General features: G+C 46.7%; 1 protein-coding gene across 1 annotated transcript; it reads right to left on the reverse strand.

Moving 5' to 3' along the window:
- Window positions 1–907: 907 nt before the first annotated feature.
- SCD5 (stearoyl-CoA desaturase 5) lies at window positions 908–25,848 on the reverse strand. The gene is made up of 5 exons (XM_014880567.2): window positions 25,477–25,848; window positions 10,367–10,497; window positions 5,982–6,187; window positions 3,113–3,345; window positions 908–2,586 (listed from the first exon to the last, which is right to left on the reverse strand). Exons 1-5 carry the CDS (start codon window positions 25,679–25,681, stop codon window positions 2,396–2,398), a joined length of 966 nt encoding a protein of 321 aa, XP_014736053.1. The 5' UTR covers window positions 25,682–25,848; the 3' UTR covers window positions 908–2,395.

The raw sequence follows: 25,848 nt of genomic DNA on the forward strand, positions 1-25,848 counted from the left end.
ATTCAGAGCGGCTCAGAACAGCATGTGCCTCTTAGTAAGGCCACTTATTCTTCTTACACCAGGCACTTGACAGGAACGAGCCTAAGGAAGTGCAAGCAATAGCAGTACAAAAGAAAATTGATAAAGATCAACAGGAAGCTGTGTATCTTGGTGCATTCCCTGTAGTTCTGTGGTCAGGAAATTGCACAAAGGAAAGGATGAGAGCACCGGTGAGATCAGGCGTTCTCACATGTTCTCCAAGCCTCACTCCTACACTCACACCCCAAGTCCAAACCCATTACACACATCACTTTGAAGGCAGGTTCCCTATGATTTTTGCCGTGGAAGGAACAGCTCTATCTTTTGAACCAGCAAGTCAGGAGCCTCCCAGCTCCAGGAGCTTGAGTGTGTGTGTGTGTGTGTGTGTGTGTGTGTGTGTTTGTGTGTAATTCCTGCATCTGTCAAATGGCTCTGACTTCCGATTAATGCACATCAAAACATCTTCAGGCACACCCGGGTCTTCAGGCCCATCTCAGCAGAAAAAAATGAGAATTTACAGGAAAATCTAAGTAAAATATTTAGTATTTTTGGCCAAAGCATTGTCCTGCAGTCACAATGGGCTGGTATTTTTCTATTAAAGTGGGATTTTCACATGCAAGACCTTGCCACAGTCTCCGTCAGCTTCCAGTTTCTTTTCCTCCTCTATCAGCTTGGCCAGGAAGCCCACAGTAATCAAATCCCTTGGTGTCCTTCCATTTGACAGCCTCCTCTTCCCCTGACATTCAGAAATGCTGAGGGGGAAGGTATTTTGAGCTGCACCAAATGCGTAGCTGGAAATGCCAAGCAAAACACTGCTGTAATTCTGATGTGTGATGCACAAAGACCTTTGCTTTGGGAGATGTTTCAAAATTAAACACAGTGGCCAGGCTAACTCATAACTGTTTATTGTAAATCACTCAGGAGTTTACACATCATTAACGGCAAAATAACACTTTTAAAACACCTGTTGGATGAAAGACAGAATAAAGACAACTCTTTTCTATTATATGGCATCATTTGAAAAACAAGGAACAGAACAAAAAAGAAACCATTTTATTTTTTTCCCCCACTTTTGCATCTTTCCTGAAAATATCTGGGCCTGAGTCTCAGTTATCTTGAGATCCCTGCCTTGCCCAGCGTGTGGGGCTGTGTGATTGGGAAACAGGCACTCCCTCTCTGAGGGGCAAGACAGTGACCTTCTTTATAAATGAAAATCATGCCCTCTATCTTCAAAAGTGCTCCAGTGCTGACAGTACAAAGCCTCTTTCCTGCACTGGCTAACATCTAACACAAAGGGCTATATGTCCCAATAAATCCACATGCCTTTTTTTTTTAGATTTTATTTTTCTTTTTTTTTTTCTTTTTTTTTTTTTTTTTGGTTAAGCAAGGCAACTGTTAAAATTCAGAAGCTACATAACTGTCTTTATATTTTGCTCAGAAACCAATGGATGTTGCATGCAGCTGAAATACTAGTACAGGCTCTGACTTAGATAAAGGTCAGTTTTCTAAGACCCACTAGTCAAAGGCAAAAAAAGAAATTAAGAGGCCACTTGTGCAAAAGGAGCTAAAATATGCATGCATCGATGGCCATGACTGATTAGAATATGACTTAGGTCTCCAAACATTGAAACTGAAGCTTTATTTGGCTTAAGACATGGTTGAGCTCTATACATTTACGAGTACAATGTATATATGACAACAAAGGAACCATCTCAATATAACATCAGTTGGTATTTTGGCCTGTATAGAGACTAGTCTTCAACACAAAAGCCTGCTCAGCAATAAATGGTTTTCATATTTAGCAAAGACAGCAGTGCACTGGGCTGGCTAACAGGGCTAACAAAAAGAAGAAAGCAGGTTTCCAAACTAACATCTAACTAAACTGAGGGTGATTTTTCCCCTTGGACATACTGTTTTTTATCTGTGGTGTTACTGTCCTTTCCATGAGCATGCAGCTGACACAGAACACTGGGCCCTGCCCCATCCTCCCAAAAGATGCACCTCAAAACCTTATTGGATTAGCAATAGGAACAAAAATCTCCTCTAACTGCACTTGGAAAGGACAGTTAGTTCCTTCAACCTGCCAACATTTACCATGAACTAGCAAATTACAACAAATCTCAGACATGAACTACAGTGACTAAAATCAAATCTCTCTCCCGCTGAACTGCAATATTAAATAATATATAACATTTTTACACTTAATAGTCTTAAGTTTGGACATAAGACAGCTAATAAAGAAAGAAGAAAAAAAAAAAAAGCCGTGGCTGAATCAATTCCTGGGGAATTAATTCAGCCCAACCAATCTGAAGTAACAAAAAATCAACTTTTACCCAGAGGTAAATCCACCACAGGCACGGGGTTGCGCGCGCACTGCTCAGGCACTGCCATCTCCAGTCCTCTCCTTGCGAGCCTGGATCATCTCCTTCGGAGCCTGCTTGCGGTCAGTGACCAACCCCAGCCAAAACATGAAGTCAATGAACCAGGTGGTGGGGTTGAACTTCAGGCCCAGCTCACTGGCTGAGTAGTCAAACGGGAAGGTGTGGTGGTAGTTGTGGAAACCCTCACCTGAAAAACAGAGAGGGAGTTTAAAGACCACGTGGCTGGTCACTTTTGGCAACACAGGAACTTGGGCAGGACACTCCAACACCCATTTCCCAAGTCTTGCATCTAGTGGAGGTCATGCTCCACCCCAGACCTCTGGGGCAGACCCAAACCAGACTCCGTTTCAGTGCTCTGGGCTTTCCTCCCCAGTAGGAAAGGGCATGTCCCACTCTTTACGCTCAGGGAAGAAAATCAGAAGTGCTTCAAGAGCGGAGACACACAAGTGAGTCAGAAGTGGGGTCACTCACTTCTACTGCACTATCTGCTGAGCAGAGCTTGCTGCTGGCTGCTAACACCTCCTTTCCCAGAGACTACGTGGTGTTATTTCAGCGTGGGCACCATTAGCAGGACAAGGGCGCCTTCCATTAGGACACACAAGCTCCGGCCTCCTCCAAACTTTGGCTCCAAGCGGTGTCCAGCTGCAGGCACCCAGAGCCCCAAGCAGGGTGAAAGAGGCTGGGACATCCCTCTGAGTTGGCAGAGCACTCACCGATGGCTCCCAGGGTGACCAGGGTGTTCTGCCTGGGGTTGATGTTCTTGTCGTAGGGGCGGTTGCCGTACATGTGAGCGGCGCTGTTGACCAGCCAGGTGACGTTCAGGGAGATGGTGTACCGCAGGATGGAGGCCAGGAAGTAGGCATTCCACAGGCTCTCGCCCCACAGGTACCACGGCACGACGGTGGGGATCACAAAGCACATCAGCACAACCGAGCTCTTGTAGTACCTGCAGGGAGAGAAGGGAAAAAGGAATGCAAAGTAAGACCCGTCTTGTTCGTCCCCTTATGACAGGTTAAAAATAGACTCCTGCTTTTGTTGTTTTCTGGAAGGGATGAGGAAAAACAGAGTTTGGATTTATTAAACAGTTATTAGTTTTAGCTTTTATATTTTTCCAGAATCTCTGCTGCTTGGTGTGTAATCCTGAAACTTCATATTAGGTGTTAGTAAGTTCTCTTCGCAACAATTCCTTTCTAGCTAGAGAATCAATGACAACTGATACCTAAAAAGCATAAAAAACAGTGAGGAAAAGAGAGCAAATCAGGGAGCTGAGGCTTCATAGCCTGGGGCTGTGGTTGGATAATTGACCCCAACGTGTAGATGAACCAAAACTTATAAAAGTGTAAAAACTCATGACCAGGATCGATCTTGGATTTGACTTGGGTGCAGCCTTGGCCAGGCTCTTGCACTGCCCAAGGTGTATCCTTTCAATAAATACCTATTTTATCCCTTTTGCTCTGTCTGGTCTCTGTTCCAGGTCAGCCTTTCCAGGCATCAAAACTCTGCATTCCCTGAAAGTCTTTTGGACAGGAAGAACTGTCATTTTTATTTGACTAAAACAAACAGCTTTCAATTAAAACCCACAGAGGACTAGAAAAATGTTAATATTAGCAGTATTTTTGGAAGGAAAGAAGTTTTCATTAACACAGTTCTCATCTGTAACACGAGCTAGTTTTGATCATCTTGTGCATGAAATAAATAAATCTCTTGCAAGTTCTTTGCTTGATGTATTTTGTTGTTTGGAGGTTATGCCTCACATCCTGGGCTCCAGAAGAAGATCTGCAGCTCTACAGCAACACCAGCCATGGCAAAGAGAGCATTCCTCAGCTCTCTCATAGAACTCAATCCTCACTTACCTGACCTACGGCCCTCCAAGCAAACAAGTTCCCTTTCTTTGCTCCACCAAAGGTACCAAATAATTTCCCACTCATACCACTGACTTCTGATAATGTTTGCAAACCTCATCAGTTCAAGGCCAGGATTTAAGTAGAGCTGGAGGAAAAAAATACTTTCCAGTCCAGAGAACTCCTTCAAAGTTCAAAGCCTCTACCACTCTGGGGAAACAGAATAAAATATGAAAACAGCTTATCAGGCACCAATTAAAACTATCCTGCAAGATGGAAGAAGCCCAGACTGAAGTCTTTGATGAAGACATGAAATCTCCCATCTGAACAAGCATCAGAGGACATTGTCTCCCTTTGACTGAAACATCCACCTTGGAGTGAGAAACCTCCTTACCTGGAGTGCAGGGGAATCAATGCTTCAACACGTGCCTGAGGGACACCACTGCTTTCACCACACTCCACTCTGTCATGGAGACACTTCACCTGTGAGCTCCTCTCTCACATCACTTGCAGGATTATTTCTGCCTTATTCACAGAGGGTAGGTTTTGCTGTCAGTCGTGCCTGGAGCAGTACTGTGATTTCAGCTGAAGTGATCTGAGTGGTGCCTCGTCCACAACTCAGCAACACCACAAATTTCAGCAAAGCTAACAACTTGAACTTAAAACAAAACATGACAAGAAGGATTTATTATGATTCTAAGTGATCTGGCCTGTTAGTTTTTCCACACTGTCAAAAAACCCCAACACTGCAACCCTGTAGAAAGGAAAAACCCAAATTCTGGGTAAGGGACAAAGTCCTAAATCCAAATCCAGAGCAAAGGCATTTCCTAAGATAACCTTCCTGCAGAAAACACACTTCTTCACCAGACAGCCTTTGCAGCATGACCAAAGCAGTAAGGCCTGCTTCTCGTGGGATGCTGTTGTCTTGGAAAAGGTAATAACCAGGAGGAGCTGCAGCAAACTGCAAGGGAGCTGATGCAAAAAGGGACTGCCAACTGAGGAACCAGTAAAAGCAACCATATGTGGAGGGAATTATTCCTCACTCCTGGAAGATTTCCATTACAAGGGTAATTTTTTTGCCTTAGAGAAATCTGTGCACTAGCAGAAAAAACCCTAATTTTTAGACTTAACTGACTGCTCTCCTCAATCAGAAAATACACAGAAATGGCCTTAAGCAGTTTTCCAAAGTGCCTGGATGAAATGCTTGCAAGCAGAAAGTCTTCTTGTACCTAAAATGCAAGTACTCACATAAAGGATGTTGCTCAATTCCCAGCTCTCACAGAGAGTGTAGCAAACTGAGTTAGGTTCCCAAGGGAGATAATTAATCCTGTAATAGAATGGCAGTCTTGGGAGAGGTGGCACTTGGCCTGCACTGGCCCAGGGGTGCCAAAGAGGACTTTGCAGAGTGAAATGTGCACTTCTTTGTTAAGGCAATTAGTGATTGCAGTTTGCTCCTGTGATCAAAGAAGGTGGCCAAGTTCTGAGCAACTTCTGCCAGAGCTGTTTTCATAACTGGCTTTTTGGGAAAGCAGAGGCACAAGGACAGGGCTCAGTGCTTGTGCCACAGAGCCTGAGAGGACAGTCAGGCACATGGGAATAATGGGGGCCAGAAGAAAGGCATCCCAGCACCTGCAGCCAAGGTGGCAGGGACGGAAAAGAGAGAGATGAAAACAAGGAATGAGCCACAACCAGAGCACCAGGTGGGAGGATTCTGCACGCAGGGCCCAGCGCTCGCACTCACTTTCTCTGGAACCTGACGACAGGGTCATCCAGCAGGTCAGTGAAATCCAGCTTCCTGCCCTTCTCGATGACGTCGCGGTGCTTGCGCACGAAGAGCCAGCCGATGTGGGAGAAGAAGAAGCCCCGGCGGGCGTTGTGCGGGTCCGCGTCCGTCTCCGAGTACTTGTGGTGCACGCGGTGGTCGCGGCTCCACTCGTAGATGTCGTTCTGCACAAAAAAAATACGGTGGGGTGAGAGGAGAGGGGCCAGGCACTACAACCTCCAGTCCTCCCACTCGTAGTAACAGCAGCAAGCCCCTCTCTGATGCTCCTCAAAGAAGGTTGTTGACTAAAACCCCCAGCTTTGCAGCCAGCCAGCGCATCACTCCGCTCCTGTCAGCCCCCACATGGAATGGGATCTGATGTGGGAACTAGTGACACAGACTGGACAAGTCTCAGTGCTGGAAATGGCTGTTAGAGCCTCTTGGGAGTTACCATCATCAGTCTGCCCTGGATGTCTGAGGATGGGCTGCTGGGACTGGGTACATACACGTTTATATTATTATTTTAAGCCTGTGCTGTGGGGAACCTTGTATATTTATTTTCAGGGGACTGCTGTACAGAGACTCTCAGTTCTGGCATCCTCATTCTCAGCTGGTTGCAGCTGGTACCCTCCAGGCACAAACACAACGCTGAAAATGGGACAGAGCTGGTGGATCACTACAACTACTGTAGTGAACAACACAACACTGAAACGCCTTGTGGTTGTAAGTGGAATCATGTGGGCTGCAGGGAGGAAGGGATGGACCACAATTTCACACTTGGATCCATAAAGAGACTTTCTGAGTTCACTCAGCCAAAGGATTTCAGCCTTCTAGTTTGCTCTGCAGGATGCCCTGGCTGGATGCACTGGACTAAACCGATGGCTTTTGCAGTGGTGCTGAGCATTGTAAGCACATTCAGCACTTGCAAACCTCAGGCCACACACTCATCTAAGAATTGAATGGCTCAACATCAGCACCAAAATATGCAAATGTCAGTTAATGCCCAGGTCCACAGGAGTGTGAACTTCAATCAGAGAATTCTTAGCAGAGGTTGCTATTTCTATCTCTGCACAGTCAGGGAGGTACCAAAGCAGAAATACCCAAGGAAGGAAAGGCTTGGGTTACTTTTAGGAACAGCACCCACAACCACCAACCACAGCAGCTTTGCTCCAGTAGAACTGAGCAAACCATTTGCAGTGTCTCTGAAGTAAGAACAGCACACCACCCATCTGGGCACTGAATATACAGGACACAGCAAGCACAGGATAATGAAACTGTGTGCACCTATATTTTGTGGGGCAAAAGCCCTGTGCTGAAAGCATTGCAGAAATCATTGCTCTTTCTTTCAGCTATCAACATTTGAGAGAAAGCACTGAGGGGACTCTGGGAACAACTGCAAAGAGCAGCTAAAGAATCCAGCTCAAATGGCTCCACATCCAATTTCAGCTTTGCAAAAATGGTCTCTGTCTGCAAAAGCCCACCAGGGACAAGTGGGGAACAAGAGCTCCGGAAAGATCTCAGCTCCACTGCATTCAGCTATGCTCAGCCCTTTACTCTTGTCATGTAGTGAACACAGTGATGCTGGCAGTGGGCTGGGGATGAGGGGGACATTTTTCTGCAGCACTGACGCATCTAAGCCACTCAGAGGAGGAAGCAAAGATCAGCCCCTTGCCAGTGCTCCAGTGTGTTGCACCTTAACTATCTCACTGCATGAGAAAACAAAGTGAATGCAAAAAAGCAAAGGAAGTCACCCAAGTCCTCAGTAAGAACAAGGGGAGACCTCTACCTTCCTACAGAGTAATCAAAAGGAATGAAAACCTCTACACTGCTTCAAGGGGCTTCAGTGGGAATATCCATATGACTGGAAAATGTCAACATTAAGAAACTTAAGCACACTTAGAAAAGGTCTTCTTTCTTAACGAGAAATAATTTGTCAAGTGAGACGATTGATCAATTTGTCACAAGAGCACTTGATAAAGTAATTTGTGGGACAGCAGATAACCAGGAAAACAAATGATACTGTGAGAAATTAACTTGGCTTTTCATGCCACAGCAAATGCCTGCGGAGCTGGCAAAAAAAAACCTCCATTCCCCAGATGAAAGGGTTAGGAAGCTGTGAAACAACTGAATTGCATCTAATTAAAAACCACAAAGGGTAAGAGGAAATAAAGGCCTGAGGCCAGAACTGTTGACAATAAATACACCAAGAACTGGAGCACAGCATGTGTAAATATGCTCCGAGCATATTATTAGCAACCACTTTTCAAGAACACATCACTTTTGATCAAGTTTCGGGTAAACACAGGGGTGAAATTCCTTCTGAAGCAGCAAGCAACAGCATCATGCTGTGCCACTGGTGCAGCCATGAGGTTTCATTAGCAGGTCCCTTAACAAACCTTCAGACTGAAATGTGCCAATAGCCTGGGCTGTGTCTCTCGTTGTGCTGACACAGATTTCCACACCACCCCTCCTGCTGTGCACAAATGCACCCAGCACAAACACAGGTGTGCCACTGAGATGGCACCAGCACAGCCCAGCTGAGGTGCTAGAAGATAAATGCTAGGAGATCAATAACCCAGGTATTACCTATGCCTGAAACAGACAAGTGACAGCAAGAAGCACAGTCTTTCAAAATTATGACAGCTTCATTCTAGATGGAGAGAAGAAACACAGCTCAGCATGCTCCAATCATAAAAAAATCCACAGGGCAAAAGTGGCTGCATCTGATGGTATTCCAGAGGAGGTACAGCATGTCACAGCCCAGGCAGCATCAAGCTAAAACTCTGCAGCAGAGTTTCCTTCCCCTGCCCTTCAAGAATTTGGAATATTTCCTCCTCATTTAGCATCCAGGGATGCTGTGTGCATCTCCAATGCTACCTCTTCTTCCCACAGCCAACGTAAAGGAGATGGACCTGAAAACTCATCATTCACTGTCTACTTGTGGTGGTAGAAATAGCCTTTATAGTCAATGGATGTCATGGTAATTAGGAACAGGCTTCAGATTTAGAGTGGGTAATTTGGCCTTTCCTCTTATTTCTGATATGAAGGGCACAAGGGTGGCTTGAAGCTACTTTGAAGTACTTCCCTGCTTCAGAATCCCACCGTGTCCTCAGACAAAAGCAGTGATGAGGCCAATGCAGCTGAGAGCAAAATCCATAGCAACAGGGGAGCAGAATGCAATGAAATCCCCGCGTGCAGGCTCACTGCAAACAGCCCTACACATTCATTTAAATTACTTGTGAAAGATAAGATCAGCTGTGTAACAGGGAGGCAGTACCAGGGGCTTCTCAAAACTCCAAGCAGTTGTTTAACACACTGAGCAAAGGGCTTGTAAAGCTCTGCAAGGAACCAAGAAACAGATGGAAAACTGTTCAGAATAAAGAAAGGTTACAGTCGAAATGGACACATTTCCATTTTCAAGTGAAAGCATTGTGCTCTTTGTAATGTATAGTGGGGCTAACTAATTAATTCTTTCCACCTTAAAAAAGAGAAAATCAAAGATGATAAATGAGCAGTACAGAGGTAGATAAAGGGACTCTTTTCATTCTCTGTCAAGGCAAATGAACAAAAAGTCAACCAACCAGACTGAAAGGAAAAAGATGAAAACTCAAGGCACAACACATACGTGGTACACGGTGCCACAAGGGGTTATAGCAGCCAAGCTCAATAAGTTTAATTTTAGTGCAGGTTCCTATCTCTATCCTTACCAGCCAGAGGAGGAACCAAATTCACACTGAGAAGATCCTGGTTCAGGGCTAACTCCTACAACCAGCTGGGTGTTACACAAGTGTTTCTGTGGTCTAGGACTGCCTACCAGCAAGTACAGAGCTAGTAACACACTTCTTCACAAATGTATTTGAATTTGGCTGGTGAAAAACGCTGCATAAAACAGAGATAAATTAAGATTGTGAAAGGATGCCTGCTCTCCTTTCTGGCCACAAAGTCTCTGGCTGCCTGGATGAACAGACTCTTGGTTACACACACACACACACACACACACACACACACACATTTGCATTGAGTTGGCCCTTTTAAAAGTCTCCATGCTGTCCTGTGAAGTGTGGGGCCTGACCTGAGCTACAGATCACCAATTGCTGGGGTGCTCAGCCTCTGATTTGGTCATGTTCAGCTTAGTCCTCATGTAATTATTGCTCCTGGTCTGCCTAGTGCACGTTGTTACATGGGTGGTGAGAGGAGCTCTGCATCCCCTGAGCCAGCAGAATGTGTTACAGCAAATAAATGTCTTTCTGTTTTTCTGCCAGGTTTTTTTTTCTTTCTTTTGCTGTCTCTAAGCTGAGGGGATCCCTACACAGCAGAGAGAGCTGCCTGAAGGCCAAGAAACTGAACAAGCAACACAAGCTCACCTGGAAAGCCATGGAGTTAGCTGCAGCCAGGAAGATCCTTAGAGGCAGCTTGGCTTTGTAGGAGCGGTGGCTCCACAGGCGATGCGCGCCAGCTGTCACACCCAGAGCCGTCATCAGGAAACAGAAATACGCTGAAAGACACAAGAACAAAACACAGCGTGTGCCGCGGGGCCAGCTGACATTATCCGTGCTCGCCTTGGTGTAAAGATGCTCGTTGCCCTGCCTGCCAACACCTGCAGGGTCACTCAGGAGATGAGGCTGGGCAGACAGGAGGTGAGGTGCTCAGCCCACCTCTGCCTCACAGACTCTTTGCCTAAGGAGGACAGGCTTATTTTGCAAGTGTAAAATTAAAACTAGAGCAGATTCAAGCATTAAAGATCTTACAGGACAACTTCAATTTACACCATCTGCAGCAATGTGTTATTTAGCCAGGGCTCCCTGCCACCCTATGCACACAGACCCGTTTTGGTTAAAACAGCCTATTTCATATACCTAAATAGAGATACCAGAACTAATAAGGAAAACGAGATCCCCAAAAAGGGGATTTGTACTTGTGTCTGCACAGGAGTCTGTCCTGTTAGACAGGCAGTGGTTTGACGGGAATTCACAGTCTGTTTTTTTCAGTATGTAATGTAAAACATTTGTCTTTGCAAAAAGAAAACAAGTGTATATGTAGGTGTGTGTCTACTGTGTCCCTCTATCAACTCCCAGCTCACAGTGCTTGAAATTGCAGCATCTGAGAGAAAATAGAATGGAAAGATATTTGGGAAAATAACAGCAACCATATTTCAAGTTGATTGTCACTCTTGCAGACTGAAGAAGCAAATGGACTTTTCCACTCCGCTGGTGGATCCATCAAAAACAGATTTACCCAAACTGCTTGTCATCATGTCCACGGCCAAAATCCTTGTCATCCCCTGTACAGCAAACCAAAGCCTTTCTCACAAGATGCAGTGGACAGCTGGAGTCAGAATAGTCCCAGTAAAGATGATGCCTCTCTAAAACCTGCTTTGGGTGCCATCATTGAAGAGACAATTCTGATTTTCAGCAGGCTGAGTGCTCATGGTATTCCTAAAAAGGCTCATTTGTCCCGTTTTGCCCAGTGCACTGAAGTCTATCATGAAATTAAAATTTCTACTAACCTGAAGAGAGCTACAGAAAGGAACTAAAATCATGCATTTTTCTCGGCACATTATCTACAGATTTTGCTGAATTTAGAGATTACTCTAAAATCAATAAAAAAGCTGACACCACAATTCTTCACACTCCACTCTCTACTACAGAGTTCCAGTTCTTGCATATGCCTTGTTAGAGCAAGGATTTGGACTTCTATGAAATTAGGGAAAACCTATCCCACCATTTGCTGTGTGTGATGTTGAGCTGTGCAGAAACATCACTAAATAAAGCCCTCCAAATCACTCAAATGACTGTAATTGTGGGAACAGATCTGTGACACACAGAATACTGACATTATCCAGCTAACATAAAAATATTAAGGTTAGAGTCCTGAATCATTACAGCAACATATTTTCTGTGGGCTTTATGACTGATTAACCTCCTGCTAGTCATGGGCTGGAATCTCCCAGCTTCAGCAGTTTCTTTGCTTCCTTAAAGCACAAGGGGGCTTTTCTCCCACTTCAAAGCAACAAATCATTTAATTGACCAAATGCTTCTCAAGGGCACCCATCTATCTTAATCAGGAATGATTGCTTAAAACGAGAGTGAAAGATAAATGGGTAAAGTGAGAGATATGTGACGTTAGGGTTGATTTCACTTCCCTTCTCTGTCCAGTGTAAGGAGGAGGCTGCGTGGTAGGTAACAGACCATATGGAATATCTGCACTAAACACAATCAGAGACAAAACTCTCTGGCCCTTTCCAGCCCCACGGGGACTTGCCAGCCCCAGCCCACCCCTGCAGTGCTCAAGTGATCAAGGAAACAGCTGGGGCTTATACCCACGCACCATGCCTATTTTTTGGCTTTGCAGAGGAGGAATCATAAGAGCAGGAATCTTCCTAATATAAATCCCGAGGGTTGGAACATCCCCAGAAACAAACAAACAAAATTACTCAGGAGGTTCAGCATCAGAGCAGAAACAAATCCTGTCAGACAAATGCACTGTTTAGTGATAGCAAGTTTTGTGATTCTTACAGCAATTAAGGTGCCCGAAAATATTTGACCACTAATTCCCAATGTATAAATAGCCAAGATAATAAATATTTGCTATGTAAAGGACAGGTCCCAAGCTCTCCTTTGCAGAATAAATTAGGATCTCAAATAAAAAAATCAGACTACCAACCACTTGATTATATATTAGTCATGCACATTGTAACTGTATGAGAAGAAAGCCACTGCTTGCTTACTTGTCCCATTTTCAGGGATAGGACTGTGCGTAGGGGGTCAACATGTCAGTGAAACACAAAAGGATTGCAATGTGGAGCAAAGCAGACAGTTAATAGTAATTCCTCCTTATACTGAAAACACCCTCTTAAAAATGTAGCTAAACAGGTTTCCTAAGTAATAATGAGTAAATAATATTTATTGCAGAGAAAAAGGGGGAGAAATAAAGCCACAAGAAAAGTACCAATTAACAACCTACAATTCAAACAATTAATGTTGTATTTCTTTTTAATTTAGTGGGGGAGCTAATGTACAAAGAGGAAATTGGTAAAACAGCTGGATGTGTTCTCTGTGTGTTCTGCTAAGGTCTGACAGGAGCATTTCCAACCAGCTCACTCGACAGAGCACAGCATAAGAGCAAAATTATTCAGAACTGGAGCAGGGGGAGAACCACTTAAAAGAGGGAACAAAGAGGAAAGGGGGGAAGAGAAAACAGCAAGTAAACCTGTGCAAAAGGACAAGAGAGACAAGACATACGAGGTTAAAGTGATGTGCAGGCAGGGAGCTGGCGGGTTGCTAGGCTTCCAATACACGGTGCCTGTGCACAAATGCTATTTATGGGAACATGCCAGAATCAATAGGCAGAAGATTTTTATTCAACATCCTTATTAATGACCTGAAACAAAGGCAAACAGCATGCTAATTAGAACAGTGGATGATGCTATTTTTGGAGCAGCAGTGAGAGAGCTAAGAAAACATGGAAGGATCCAGGCAGAAACCGGGAAGGAAAGGCTCAAAGTAAAGACAAGCAAAGTAATGTAGTTTGGAGAGCAGTAATTGGAGACAGGGATATGTAATGAGGATGAGAAGCTTGGGGAAGCAGGAGCCTGAAAGGAGGATCAGCAACAGTCCATAAAATATTCCCAGTGGGCCATATGATAAGGCAGCAAGACATGAGTGTGATTTTGAACAGCACAGAGGTACATCTCACTGTCAGACAGAAGCAATGAAAACTACACCAAGCAAATAGTTAAAAAATGGATGGGAAATCAACAACATCAAACATTTGAAGCACCTTTTTCAGAACAACTCATTATGCCCATAGCTGGATTTCCAGAAAAGCTTTACTAAGCCCAGTGCCAAACTCTTCCAAAAATCTCAGTATCCAGGGAACTGGCTTCTTATGAAGACATGGAGAGATGTTGCCACAGTCTGTATTTACTTCACAGGCATCAGGAAATAATCCTCTGATCTTAGTGACTGGTTAAATTGAAGCAGATCTCACCCCCCGAAAATTTCAATTCTGTTTTAAGCTAAATATCAAAATTAGAACTTCTGTTTCTGAAAGCTGGGACCACATTAGAAAGGCATGTATTTATTGTTTGTGAACCCAGCACATTGCAGATTGATTTTGACTTTTAGCTCGTTATTTAAAAAAATAAATCAACCAAAAGAAGATGCTCAACAAAGTCTGGGTTCACTCTGCATATCTGAACAGACAATTCTAGCTCCTGAAAGCCAGAAGATGACTGGACATCCTTGTTCAGCACAGATGACAAGGAGACACTGTGGGATAGCAACTATCCACACGTTACCAATGTCAAACATAACCCAGTTAGATGGAGCAAATCACAATTATCTCAGAGGGACGATACATCAGACAGGAAAATAGGAGCAGTGACACAAAATCAACTGCACGTTCACAACAGCATTACTGTCAGCACACAAATCATCTTTAAAATACAGAATAATGTCACACAGCTGTTCCCATGGGGTGGCAGCACACGGAGCCTGGCACCAGTTCACACCCAGTGGCTCTGATCTCTGATCCCTGTGCATAGATGGCACGGACAGGAGGGACAGCAGGGCTGGGAGCAGGGAAGGGAATCAGCCCTTGCCAGTCTCACTGCCAGCATCTCTCTCCCATGTGGTTCCCAGTCCCTTCACAGGGACTTGAACACTGCATTCAACCACAGCAAGGTGACTTCTCTGCACCTGGCACTTGCCTGGAGAACCACTATCCTCACAGTTTACTCTCTGTGAGTTGTTCCAAACACAGATCCCACCACAGCCCTATTTCCCAAACACACTTTGGGACTGGGCAACTTCTGTGAACCTTTGAGCTTTTTGCATGTTACAGCAAGTAAGAAACTTTTTTCTGGTCCTGGAGCAGACTTGATTTTAAGTCAAGTGATGACACATCTTACACCAGCCAGGATTGGGGTGTATTACATCAGTGCCAGCAAGCAGGGCAGAAACTCTCAGTCTCTCCAGAACCAACAATGGGGAAAAACATGTGGGGGAAAGTACTCACCCCTTCAAACAAGACAGAGGGCAGGCCTTGTGAGATCACAGCAGTGGCTCACCTGGCCCCATACTTTCTTCTAACAGGGCTAAGGGGAGTTTGTATGCAGAGGAGACTGAATTTTTAAAAAAATTTAAAAAAATAAAAAAGACAACACAGGACAGCTATTGTTGCACTAGCACTACCTGCACACTTCAAGTGGTCTGGACTTTAAGTTGTGACATTTTGCACAGAGAGTATGTGAAAAGTAATTACCAAGGCAAGCAATTACTGTAGGCTGTCCCAGAGTTGTTATCACTTGCTCTGACCAGGAGGGTGACAGACCTTGGGTCAGGATAGCCACCAAGGGTCAGGGCCTTGGTTTTGTGTCTTGTTCTGAGGCCATCAGCTCCATTTAGTCCTGTGCTGGCTGCTGTCCCCTCCTGCCAACACTCTGATGCAAAGACCTGCTCACAAGCAACCCCAGCACTATTTTGTACGTGCTCAGGAAGCTCCTCCTTCAGTGGTGTCTTGGCCCTTTAGTTGCTATTTTGGAAAAACCTTAGCTCTTCTACTGCCATCTCTTTGGGGACAGCTTCAGAAGCACACAGCACTCTGTTCTGATGGACATGACATTCCCAATATTGCTTAGCCTACAAGGCCTGACACATTCCTAGGCCTAGCCTGAAGTTACATTCAGAAAAGGCTTATATATTTTTGCAAACACACACTGTGTCTCCAGCAGTTCAAGGATCAGGAGGTGAGATCCCATGGATACAGGAGGGAGAAACTTCCTCAGACGTGAATTCAAATCACACTAATGGCAAAGAAAGCACATCTTTTGCTTGGGGAATTAAATGTAACAAATGCAAGGGCTGTGCTTCACCTGTAGACATCTGCTACCTCTTCAACAAGAAGAGGCAACCTATTTAACAGGTTACCTCTTTAACAGGAGTTGAAGTTACCTCTTCAACAAGAGGATAGCTGGAGACAGCTGACCTTAAAATGCTGTTCATGATGACAACAACTCGTGACATGACACCGTTTGTTGGAAATTTTCTCTCCACAGTAGCCAGCAAAGTCTCAAGCAAGCTGCCGAGAAATTTTCATCTTAGCACAAGCCATTTTTTCTCCCCGTGTATAAAATGATATCACAACTTGACTCATTTGTATTAAAAAAAAAAACAAAACTATTTGAGGATTAAAAATTACAGGAATGGACATGAAACTTTTGTCTGCTTACACACCAGCATCCCGTGCTTACCCAATCAGATAAAAATTGCTTGTTTGGGAATTTTTACTAACCAAATTAGTCAAACCCAAAGTTTTCCATTGTGCTGCAAGAACTGCGTGAGACATACAAACAGCAAGTTGCTCAAGCACAAACATGCAAAGCTGTCTGACTGCTATAAATATGTAACACTCCTGGAAATTTTCCTTTCTAAAAATTAAATTACATCTGCATATCCTGTATCTGCCTTCTCCTCCTCACTTGTGGGGTCTTGCTGTTATTCAGTGGCAGATTTAGGACTAACATGACCAAACCAGGGAACGTGCTTCCAGTAGTGCCAAGTGGTACCAAACTTCATTCCCACTGAAATTCGGGGCAGCACTGCCACCCATTTCAGTAGCTGCACCATGCCTGGTCTCTTCTGAACTCCTAAAAGATCCTCCACTTCACTGTACACACAGACAGAGGTAGAAGATTGTCTTTGGATTCAACATCAGGGCTCAGACCAGAAATGCAGCTGGTAATCTTGTGGTGCCTCCTGTGCTCTTTTATGCTTTCATTCGATAATGTCAAGTTTGGGGATACATTTTCTTAAAATGCCATGTCTGCCCTCAGAAAGGAAAGTTTTCCTACCCCAAATCAGGCCAGCAATCTTTCCAAACACCTCAGTTCAAAATGCTGGCTGATGTCATGCACTGCACCAGTGGAAGGGCCAGGGTCAACATGCAGCATTCTTAGATGCAGATTAGATATCAAGTCCCCAGTACACATCTCTACTGCTAAACTCCAGGGAAACCTTGGACGTCTCTTCCTCCACAGCAAAGAGACACCAGGGAGCAGTAACATACCATTTAACTTGCAGTATCCTACTAAAAAGGTCTTATTTCCTGACCTGGAACTACATTTATTAAGGAAGAAGAAATTTTCACCTTAGTCCTTAAATTGCTGCCAAGAAGTGATGTTGAATTAGTGTTCTGGCCCTGGGCTCTTTGGGAAGGAAACACTGCTCTGCTAGCCAACCCTCTGCTCACTGAGCCCTGCTAACTATCAAAGGCTGGCATCAAAAGCTCCTTGGGCTGGATTCAAGCGAGCAAATGAGAATTAAAAAGCACTGGCGTGCAGCAGCAGCAATTCCCTGGGCCGCCCACCATACAGGTCATGCCAGCTCTCACAGGGAGCCGTGCTTTCCTGTGGAGACCAAGCATGTGAAAGCTCAAGCCAGAAAGTTTCATCTAAAATTAGATCTACACATCCTCTGAGCTACTCTAAATTGAGCCAAGAGAGACAGAGATAAGAGGAAGCACATCAAAGGCAAAGGGGAAGTGGATTTTCAGAGCTGCAGAGAAGATGATTTCTGATGATGCCCTGATCCTGCCCCTCTGTACCATGGTGGAGCTCCAGGAGAAGCCATCTATCACATCCCCTTGGCTCTGCCATCACCAGCTCATGAAATCCAGGCTGCCTCTGCCTGGATGCATATGCCTGCATCTGCATTTTCAGGAACATTCCCCAGAGCCAGCACTTTTGGCTGAGTATACAAAAGACTTTATTCCGGTTGGAATAGCAGAAATGTGCATATTGACAACTGCAGCCAATCAAGACAATAGAGCAACAGAAATCGTGGCTGACAGCAATTATTCCAGCCAATGCTAGAACTCCCCTAGGAAGGAAATACAGATTCCCTGAACTCACCAGCAACTGAAGATTGCCTTAAGATGCCGAACAGCTTACATATATTTTTAGATCAAAAGAGAAGGCTGGAAGATGTTTTGGCTTCTCTGAAATTTTTGGTGCTTACGTGTAGCCTGTCTCAGTTCAGCTGGGTCCTGCAGCATCACAAAACCACGGGTAGATTTCACTTCTTTCCCAGTGACCTCACTGCTGTCCTCAATCCGCACACTGACTCCAGCTCTGGTGGGTTTTAAGTGCTCTATAAATGCTAAGACAGAATAAATGCCAATTTTACCTCTTTTTTTCAGGGACAGAGTAAAGAAATAGCATGGTTAAGCCATTAGCACAGCACCCCAGAGCCTTGCATTCAGCAGGCAGCTCTGCCCTGAGGAAGAAGATTTAGTTATTGTTTAGTTATTGTTTAGCATCCCTGTCCAAAAAGGGAAAGCCAAAGCTCACCCTGTGCAGAACCAGGTACATGACAGGGGAATGCCCTGCTCTGACCCAGTGCCCTCCCCATGACCACCGAAGCAGAGATCTCATGGGTTTGACTTTCCAGGATTTCACAGTCCAGATGATGTTTCCTCCTGTATCACTGCACCTTGCCTACGTGCTTTGTGTCTGCTCCACTTGTATGCCACCAGCTGCTGCACCTTTTCCTCCCCCTTCCAAAACCAAACACAGCTCAGAGCAAAACCTGTTGCAAAAAATGACATCTTCCAACTTTCTCTCTTGGCAGTTTCAGCCTCAGATCTGGGCTGCAAGTGCTAAACCTCATTAAAATTAGAAGGCACATGCCCCCTGCACCCAACAGGTCAGTTAGCCAGAGCTGTCAGGCTGGAGGACAATGCCAGGACAGAGGAGGAGACCTTGTGTGTGTGTGGGCAAGCTGATGCTCCCCGGGGGCACTCACCAGATGATTGCTCCCCACACTCCCCCAATGACTCCTCACTGTGTCCCTCCAGCACAAATAGCCCTGCCCCAGCCCAGCTCTGCTCCTCCAGCAAGCTCTAGCACTCAGAATATTATCTGAGATGCCCTTGTCCAAAAGTGTCTTGAGGAAAATCCTCCTGCTGCTGAGGCCCCTGCACAAGAGGGATGGCAGGCACATAATTCCCCATCACAAACAGCCTTCCTTTCTGTTTCACATCAGCTTTGCTTTACTTAGCACAGTAATTGGTAATGTTTCACTCTCCAGTGGGGCAGCACATTTTATTGTCAGCCTACGTGGTAAAAATAAAATCTGATTACAAGAAATTGCTTGGCTTCAATTATAACATCAGTGTTAGCTACAAGTTAGTTACAACTGTGACTGCAGGGAGGGTAGGTGGAGTGACAGAGATGAGGAACCACACTAAATTCAATGCAGTAAGCCCCTTGAGACTTCTCCTGCAGAAAAGTTCATCCTGACTCATCCACTGAAACTCCTCAGAGCCTGTATTCTGCCATTCCCACCTGCACAAGTAACCAAAGATAAAAAGCTATAGCCAGAAATCCCTGATGACTCCCCAGAGCCGCCTGCAATAGCTCAGGGACTGGTGGACTGCCTAAAGAAGGCACTTCATGCTTTTGTGGCCTTTGGCTGGGCTTTTGTTTGTTTGCTACAGCCAGCTCTGGGGGTGCCAAGAAACCTTCCCTTCACAGAGCTGCTTCACAGGGATGCCTCTCCCAAACCCACAGTGTCAGGGGGCAGCCCAAATGCCAACAGTCCTGCCAAATTCAGACAGGGATTTCTACCTTTGCTAGATCCAGCTGTCATCTCTGTCCTCATCACACAGATCAAAGGGAAGGAATGCTTGCTGTTCTTGTGGCTTGGCTGGAGCACGTCTCAGAGCAGCCCCGCAGTGCTTTGTGCTGGGTGAACACCCCGAAGCCAAGCACACACAGCTTCACTGCTCACTCACCCATTGCCACTGCAGAAACTCTTCAGGAGTGCCTGGAGCCCACTCCTGAGAGCAACAGGACCAAAGGACCATCACATACATCCAGAGCTCAGCACACACATGGAATGGAATTTTTTCCCATTCCTTTGCCATGCTCGCAGTGATCACATGTGCAGCACACAGAACACAGGGAAACAACACAGGAGCACCACCAATGCACTGGGAATTAAATCAGGATAAGGAACAAAAACACATACTTAGAGCTGAACATTGTGACAGACAAGACCTTAAGGAACCATCTCCGGCAACAAGTAAAAACAAGAGAGGAGTCAACATCGGGGAAGGGAAAACATCCAACAGGCAGGAGTGCTCTCAACAGGAGACCACCTCGGAGCAGGATTCTGAAACAGACCCAGGAACACCTGAGGGACTGCATCCATCCATACCTCTTTCATGAACAAGCTGCCCAGGGAAGTGGTGGAGTCTCCATCCCTGGGTGGATTTAAAAGATGTGCAGTTGTGCTGCTTAGGGACATGGTTTAGTGGTGGACTTGGCAGTGTAGGCTAATGGTTGGTTTTGATCATCTTAGAGGTCTTTTCCAACCTGCATTACATGCATTATGTGAGGGTGTGTTCCCAGTTTTACCACGGACATGAAGCTCAGACCATTCCCAGATGTGTTACAACAATCCCTAGATCCAGGGCTCATGCCATTTTTAAGGAGAGAAACACTGTTTGAGAAAAGACTTTGTTCTTGTCAGAGATGATGGGAGTTCAGCTCTTGATGCCAGGACAGAAGGAACAAGCTAAGAATTTGGCTATTAAGAGTGACAGCAATATAACTATGCTTTCAAATGGGCCAGGAGAGGAAAATGTGGTCCAAAACTTCTCTGGAGACAAGCAGGGCTGCCCAACTGTGCAGATGTGCACCTCAGAGATGCAATTAACATTCGGATGCTCCACCTCTTCTCCACTCATCATCTAGTGGACCAGCTGCAGTCTTGAGCTGCTGAAAGCATGGTGGAGCTGGGGGCTGATGGACAACAAGGCCAGCCTCCTGTATTCCACAGAAACCTCCCAGAGCTGCTCTCTGCTCATGGCTGGGACTGTTCTGGGAGCCAGCAAACAGGAGATCACTGCAGGGAGTAAGGTGGGGAAAAGTCCTTCTGTTCATTAAGCCCTTCCTACTAAGTATCCAAGATAAATTCATTTGTTCCCTATTTCTGACCCAAAACCTCACCTACAGAAATCATCTGAGCATAACCACTTCAGGCCACAGAAGAGTGCCACTCTCCAGAGTGGCAGCAGAACTGACAGAGAAGTTTCCATCAAATGTCTCCATTTCACTGGATGTGAAACAGAGACAATATTTCCACTCTCCATCCACAGAGGTACCAAGGGGATCTTCCCTGGAGCTAGGATTTTATTTACAGCTGTCTGCGCAGAGTTTCCAACGCTGTGCATAGAAATGGTTTGGGACTAAAACCAGTTAATAACCAGGAAGCCAGCAGGTGGCACTCAAGAATATCCAAGACTCTGGAATCATGCAGGACCAGTAAAACTTGCATCTGCAGTGCACAACAACAACCTGTGCCTCATTACATAGGCGTGCTGCCTATCAGCAGCCTGAGAAAGAGGCGATAACCCAGAGTGCTAAGACCGCAATTGCTTTAATCTCTTTTATTGAAGGGATCCAGATATCCCAGGCGGGATCCAGGCATCCCAGGTGCTTGCAAAAGTTTTTAAAGTTGTTTCAGCAGCCTGAAATAAAAGTTTCTAAAGCAGGTAAACAGCCTAATCTCTTTTGTGGCGGCTCCATTTCCTAAAATTAATTTGGGTACTTCAAGTGTTTCCTCACGAGCCCTCTGCAGAGACTAAAAAGCACCTTTTTCCAAACAAAATGTGAGACAATCACGTGATCCCCCAGACGGAGTCTTTAAGAAGTTATCATGAGCCCACCAAAAGAAACTGTGAGCAGCTGTTAGCATCGGGCCCTGCAGTGAAACATGCTGGTACTTCCCTCTGCACAAGGATTTTAGAGTTCTTTAATTTGCTTTCCTAAATCGAACAGATAAACCTCACCGGGACTGTCACAGGGTGGACCTGGCTGGAGCAAGGAGGCTCCTGGCTAAGAAGCATCATTTAATGGCACATTACTGTTGTAGGGGATGAGCCTTGCACAGGTTCCTCCCAAGTGACCTCTGGAAGGTGGGGCAGCATGTCCAGCCCAAAAGAGGACATCAGTGAGCCACAGCCCCAGCTGGCCACAAGCACCCCTTTGAACAAGTCCACTCCTGGAAAACCTGCATGCTTGGCCCAGCCAGCCCCATTAGCAGTGAGCTGTTCCCACTCTGTCTCAGCTCCTCTTGGGAGCCTGGAGAGAATGGTGCTGCCTCCCCTTCAAACCTCCGGGGTGCTGAGCACCAGGGGGAAGGCAGCAGGGTCTTCTCCACCCACCCCTGCACCAAACCACAAGTCAGGCCGGCAAAGAGAAAGACAAGAGAGCTCCCAGTGAGCCCGGGCTGCTGCAGCAGGGGACATTCCAAATCTGCTGAGCCGGTTCCACGGCTGTCCCATGGGCACAGCCCGGGGCTGCTCCATGCCTCACACACACCGTCTGCTGCCTCTCGGGTCAAGGCAGCTCCCAGCTCATGGAAAATTTTGACATGAGCAATTTCATTGTTTTTGTTCGTTTTGGACTGAAACCAAATTCCACAGAGACACTGGGATGGCCCTGAAAGCCTGTGTTTTAACCAGCTTATCTGTACACCCACTGAGAGATAACTGAATTCCCAGTTCTGCACCAATTCACATCCCCAACTCTGCAGCACCCAGAGTGCTGCTTGGGATCCCTTGTGCAGCCCCAGCTCCACGTGGGGTGTGGGAAGTGCAGCACGGGTCTCAAGGTGCTGGTGCGGGAGGCAGAGGGAACAGAGGAGCACAGATAATCCTGAGTAAACAACCAGCTGAGCCTTCCTTGGCAGCGCTTCCCCATTGTCTATTATGTACAGCTGGACAAATGTCAATACATTACCAATGGAAATGAGCCTGCCGAGCAGGCAGCTTGGCCTGAGCAGATGTTTTCTAGGTGGCACAGTGGCATTCCAGCTCCACTTTGCAATCGGTGCTGCATCAGCTGCCACCGGGGGTCGGGAGGGAAGGAGGAAAGCAAGCCCTGCACACAGGGAGGGTTTGTACCTGGCCTCCCCCAGGGGAGAACTCAACAAGAGGTGGATATCTTGGGGGAGGAGAAGGTAAAAAGCTAAGCAGGCAGTGGTGAGTCACGGGAAGCTGTCGGCTTCCTGCCAGACACCATGGAGGTCACAGCCAGCACTGGCATCCCACTCCCGGCACACTTGTTCCTGCAGCTTATCCATGGGGGAGCAGTGGTGGAGAACACAGAGTGGAGCAGTGCAAGGGCTTGCACAGGATCACTGGGAAGCTTCCTTGGGAAGAGAAAGAAAAAGAGGGATGCATGGAAGGCTGCAGCTCCTCCATCTGCACCCTTCATCATACACACACCCATCCCTGCACTACCTGACACTACTCTGATACCATCCCAGTTTGCCAGCGTGCCAGCCCTGCTCCCAAGACTGGCTGGCAGCCAGCACCCACAGAAAGGCAGTCTCACAGCTGATCTGCACAGGGAAGGAGATGTGGAGAGCTGAGGAAGGCAAAGGACACCGCCGATTGACACTTATTCCTTCCAACATGACTTCACTGGTTGGCTCCTTCCACACTGAACCGAGGTGGATTTGTCAACTTAAGGAACAGCCACCCTTTTTTATCTACCCTGAGTCGCTCAGAAACAGGTCACCAGCGTGACAGCAAGCCGATTTGTCTGACATATTTTGCAGGAGAATGTGTTTTCACATTGCTAAGCACCTCTAAGGGGAGCAGAGCTGACAGCAGCCAGATGCAAGAGTAGCATGCAGTGTCCAGGACAGCTGGAGCCAGAGCACTCACTCCCTGCTGCGGAGCCCCTGTAAAAACCACCCACCAAACTCCTGTAAAAACTCTGTGGTCTGTTCTCAGGTGGCTGTTAAAATTAACAATGTCAAGAAATGAGAGGCTCTCACTGTCAGAAGGAAGGCATTAAGCTGTAAAGTCATTGAGAACTGCTTATTATCTAGCCTCTGTTTAATCTCCACCAGGAAAAAAATATCTCGGAGGATGGAGGGCTGAATTGGTAATTCCGTCCTTTTTTCTCCAGCCTTAGGGATTTTTGTAATTAAGCACAGTGAAATTAGAGATGATTTCAAATTGTCTTCTTGGAAAGGCAAAACAGAAAAAGAAAGCCCACCTGCCTGCACACAACAGGACCTAAAAGGGTTGAAAGCAGACCACAGGCTGTGCATTCCAGCCACACAGCTCCCACAGGCTCTCCTGGTCTCCCTGATCTCCAAGCTGTGGCCAAGATAAACTATGAAATCAGCCTGAACACAACCAAGAATAGGGAGGCGAGAGGAGCAGTGCTTACAGAAGGAAACTATGCAAAACACAACCACCCCACAAACCTCTCCTGGTCATGTGCAAGCCAGGTGAGGGACTGTGCAAATCAGGTTGCCAGTCAAATGCAGGTACCCCCCAGGAACCCAGAAACTGAGGATGGGAACTGATGGAAAGATTCATTTCCCAGCTGCAAGCAGCAAGGTGGAGACTTCTAGGGGTTTAAGACAGATTGAATATCAAAAGCTGAACCTGTGAAAAGAGATTTAAGACTTCTCCAAACAGAAGGAATAAGCCTGACTTCTAAAGCATTTAGCTGGGGCTTCTGAAGAGTCACCTCGACAGTAATGATGGCAGCCTAACAACCCAAATTTCACGTCTGTGAGTTCCTGCAGCAGAGACTCTTCTTTCCTCTATATAAAAGAATCCCGGGCTGTTATATTCTCCACTCACCTCAAAGCAGGTTATTTATCCAAGAAATTACATCAGCTGTAAGCAGCACTCAAGTTTTTACCCTCTTGGCCACTGAGATTTACATGAATCAATATACAGTTCTGCCTGCTGAATAGTGATGCTGACATTCACCATCTATTTGGTCTCACAAACCCTGACAAGCCTTGCACAATACTGCAGTGCTTATATGTTGCATTTTCTCCCAGCACCATTCTTCTGTGGAGAAAAGAGGACCTCAGCACTGTGGGATGGAAGAAAAGCCGCTGTATTTCATATTCTCTTCCCCAAACTGAATCCTTGTCTTTTCACGGCTGGCAGGACAGACGCTGCAAGCCATCTCCCCTCAGAGAGCACAGCCCGGCTTATCCTCTCTGTGCCAGCACCTTACAGTTCTTATTCGACTTTCACATCTTCCCTAATGAAAATCCGTATCACCTTCCTCAAGAAACCAACGACGAGGTGATTTTCTACTCCAGACCGGAGCAGAGCACCGTGAGTGTTCAGAAAGTGACACGGTGAAACAGCAAAGGGACGGCCAGCGCGTCCTCCCTCAGACCTTCAAACCGAGACACCAACGCTCGACTGGGCTTTTTTAACTAAAAAACCTGATAAATGTCACCGCGGGGAGAGCGCCTCCTGTTTCTACAGCAACCGAGGGCCCGGCGCCGGCATCCCGGGAGCTGCCGGGGGGGGAATCGGGAACAAAAGCCACCGCGCCAGGGAAGAGGGGATGGACACGGGGAACCCGAGACGCTCCGGCCGCCCCCCGCCCCACCTGTAGCGCATCCCCGGCACTCACCCCAGAGCAGGGTGAGGATGTGCGCCCGCGGCACCAGGCTCAGCGCGTACACAGCGCCCAGGTGCAGCAGCCCCATGAGCACCACGTTGCGCCAGACGATGGCCTGCCCTCCGCCCGCCGAGCCCTCCGAGCCCGCCGAGCCCTCCGAGCCCTCCGAGCCCGCCGAGCCCGCCTCGCCGCCGGCCGCCCTCCGGGCCGCGGCCATGGCTCCGGCCGGGCGCTGGGGAGGGGCGGCCCCCGCGCAGCGCGGCCCCGCAGCGGCTACGGGCGGCCGGGACGCGCCGCCGCCGCATCTGTTGCTGCCGCCGCCGCTGCCGCCGCCGCCTCCATGGAGCCGCCGAGCCGCCGGCTGCGCCCCGCACCGCGGCGGGG

This window comes from Sturnus vulgaris, chromosome 4 (genome assembly GCF_052056855.1).
Source record: "Sturnus vulgaris isolate bStuVul1 chromosome 4, bStuVul1.hap1, whole genome shotgun sequence".
NCBI classification, from domain to species: Eukaryota; Metazoa; Chordata; class Aves; order Passeriformes; family Sturnidae; genus Sturnus; species Sturnus vulgaris.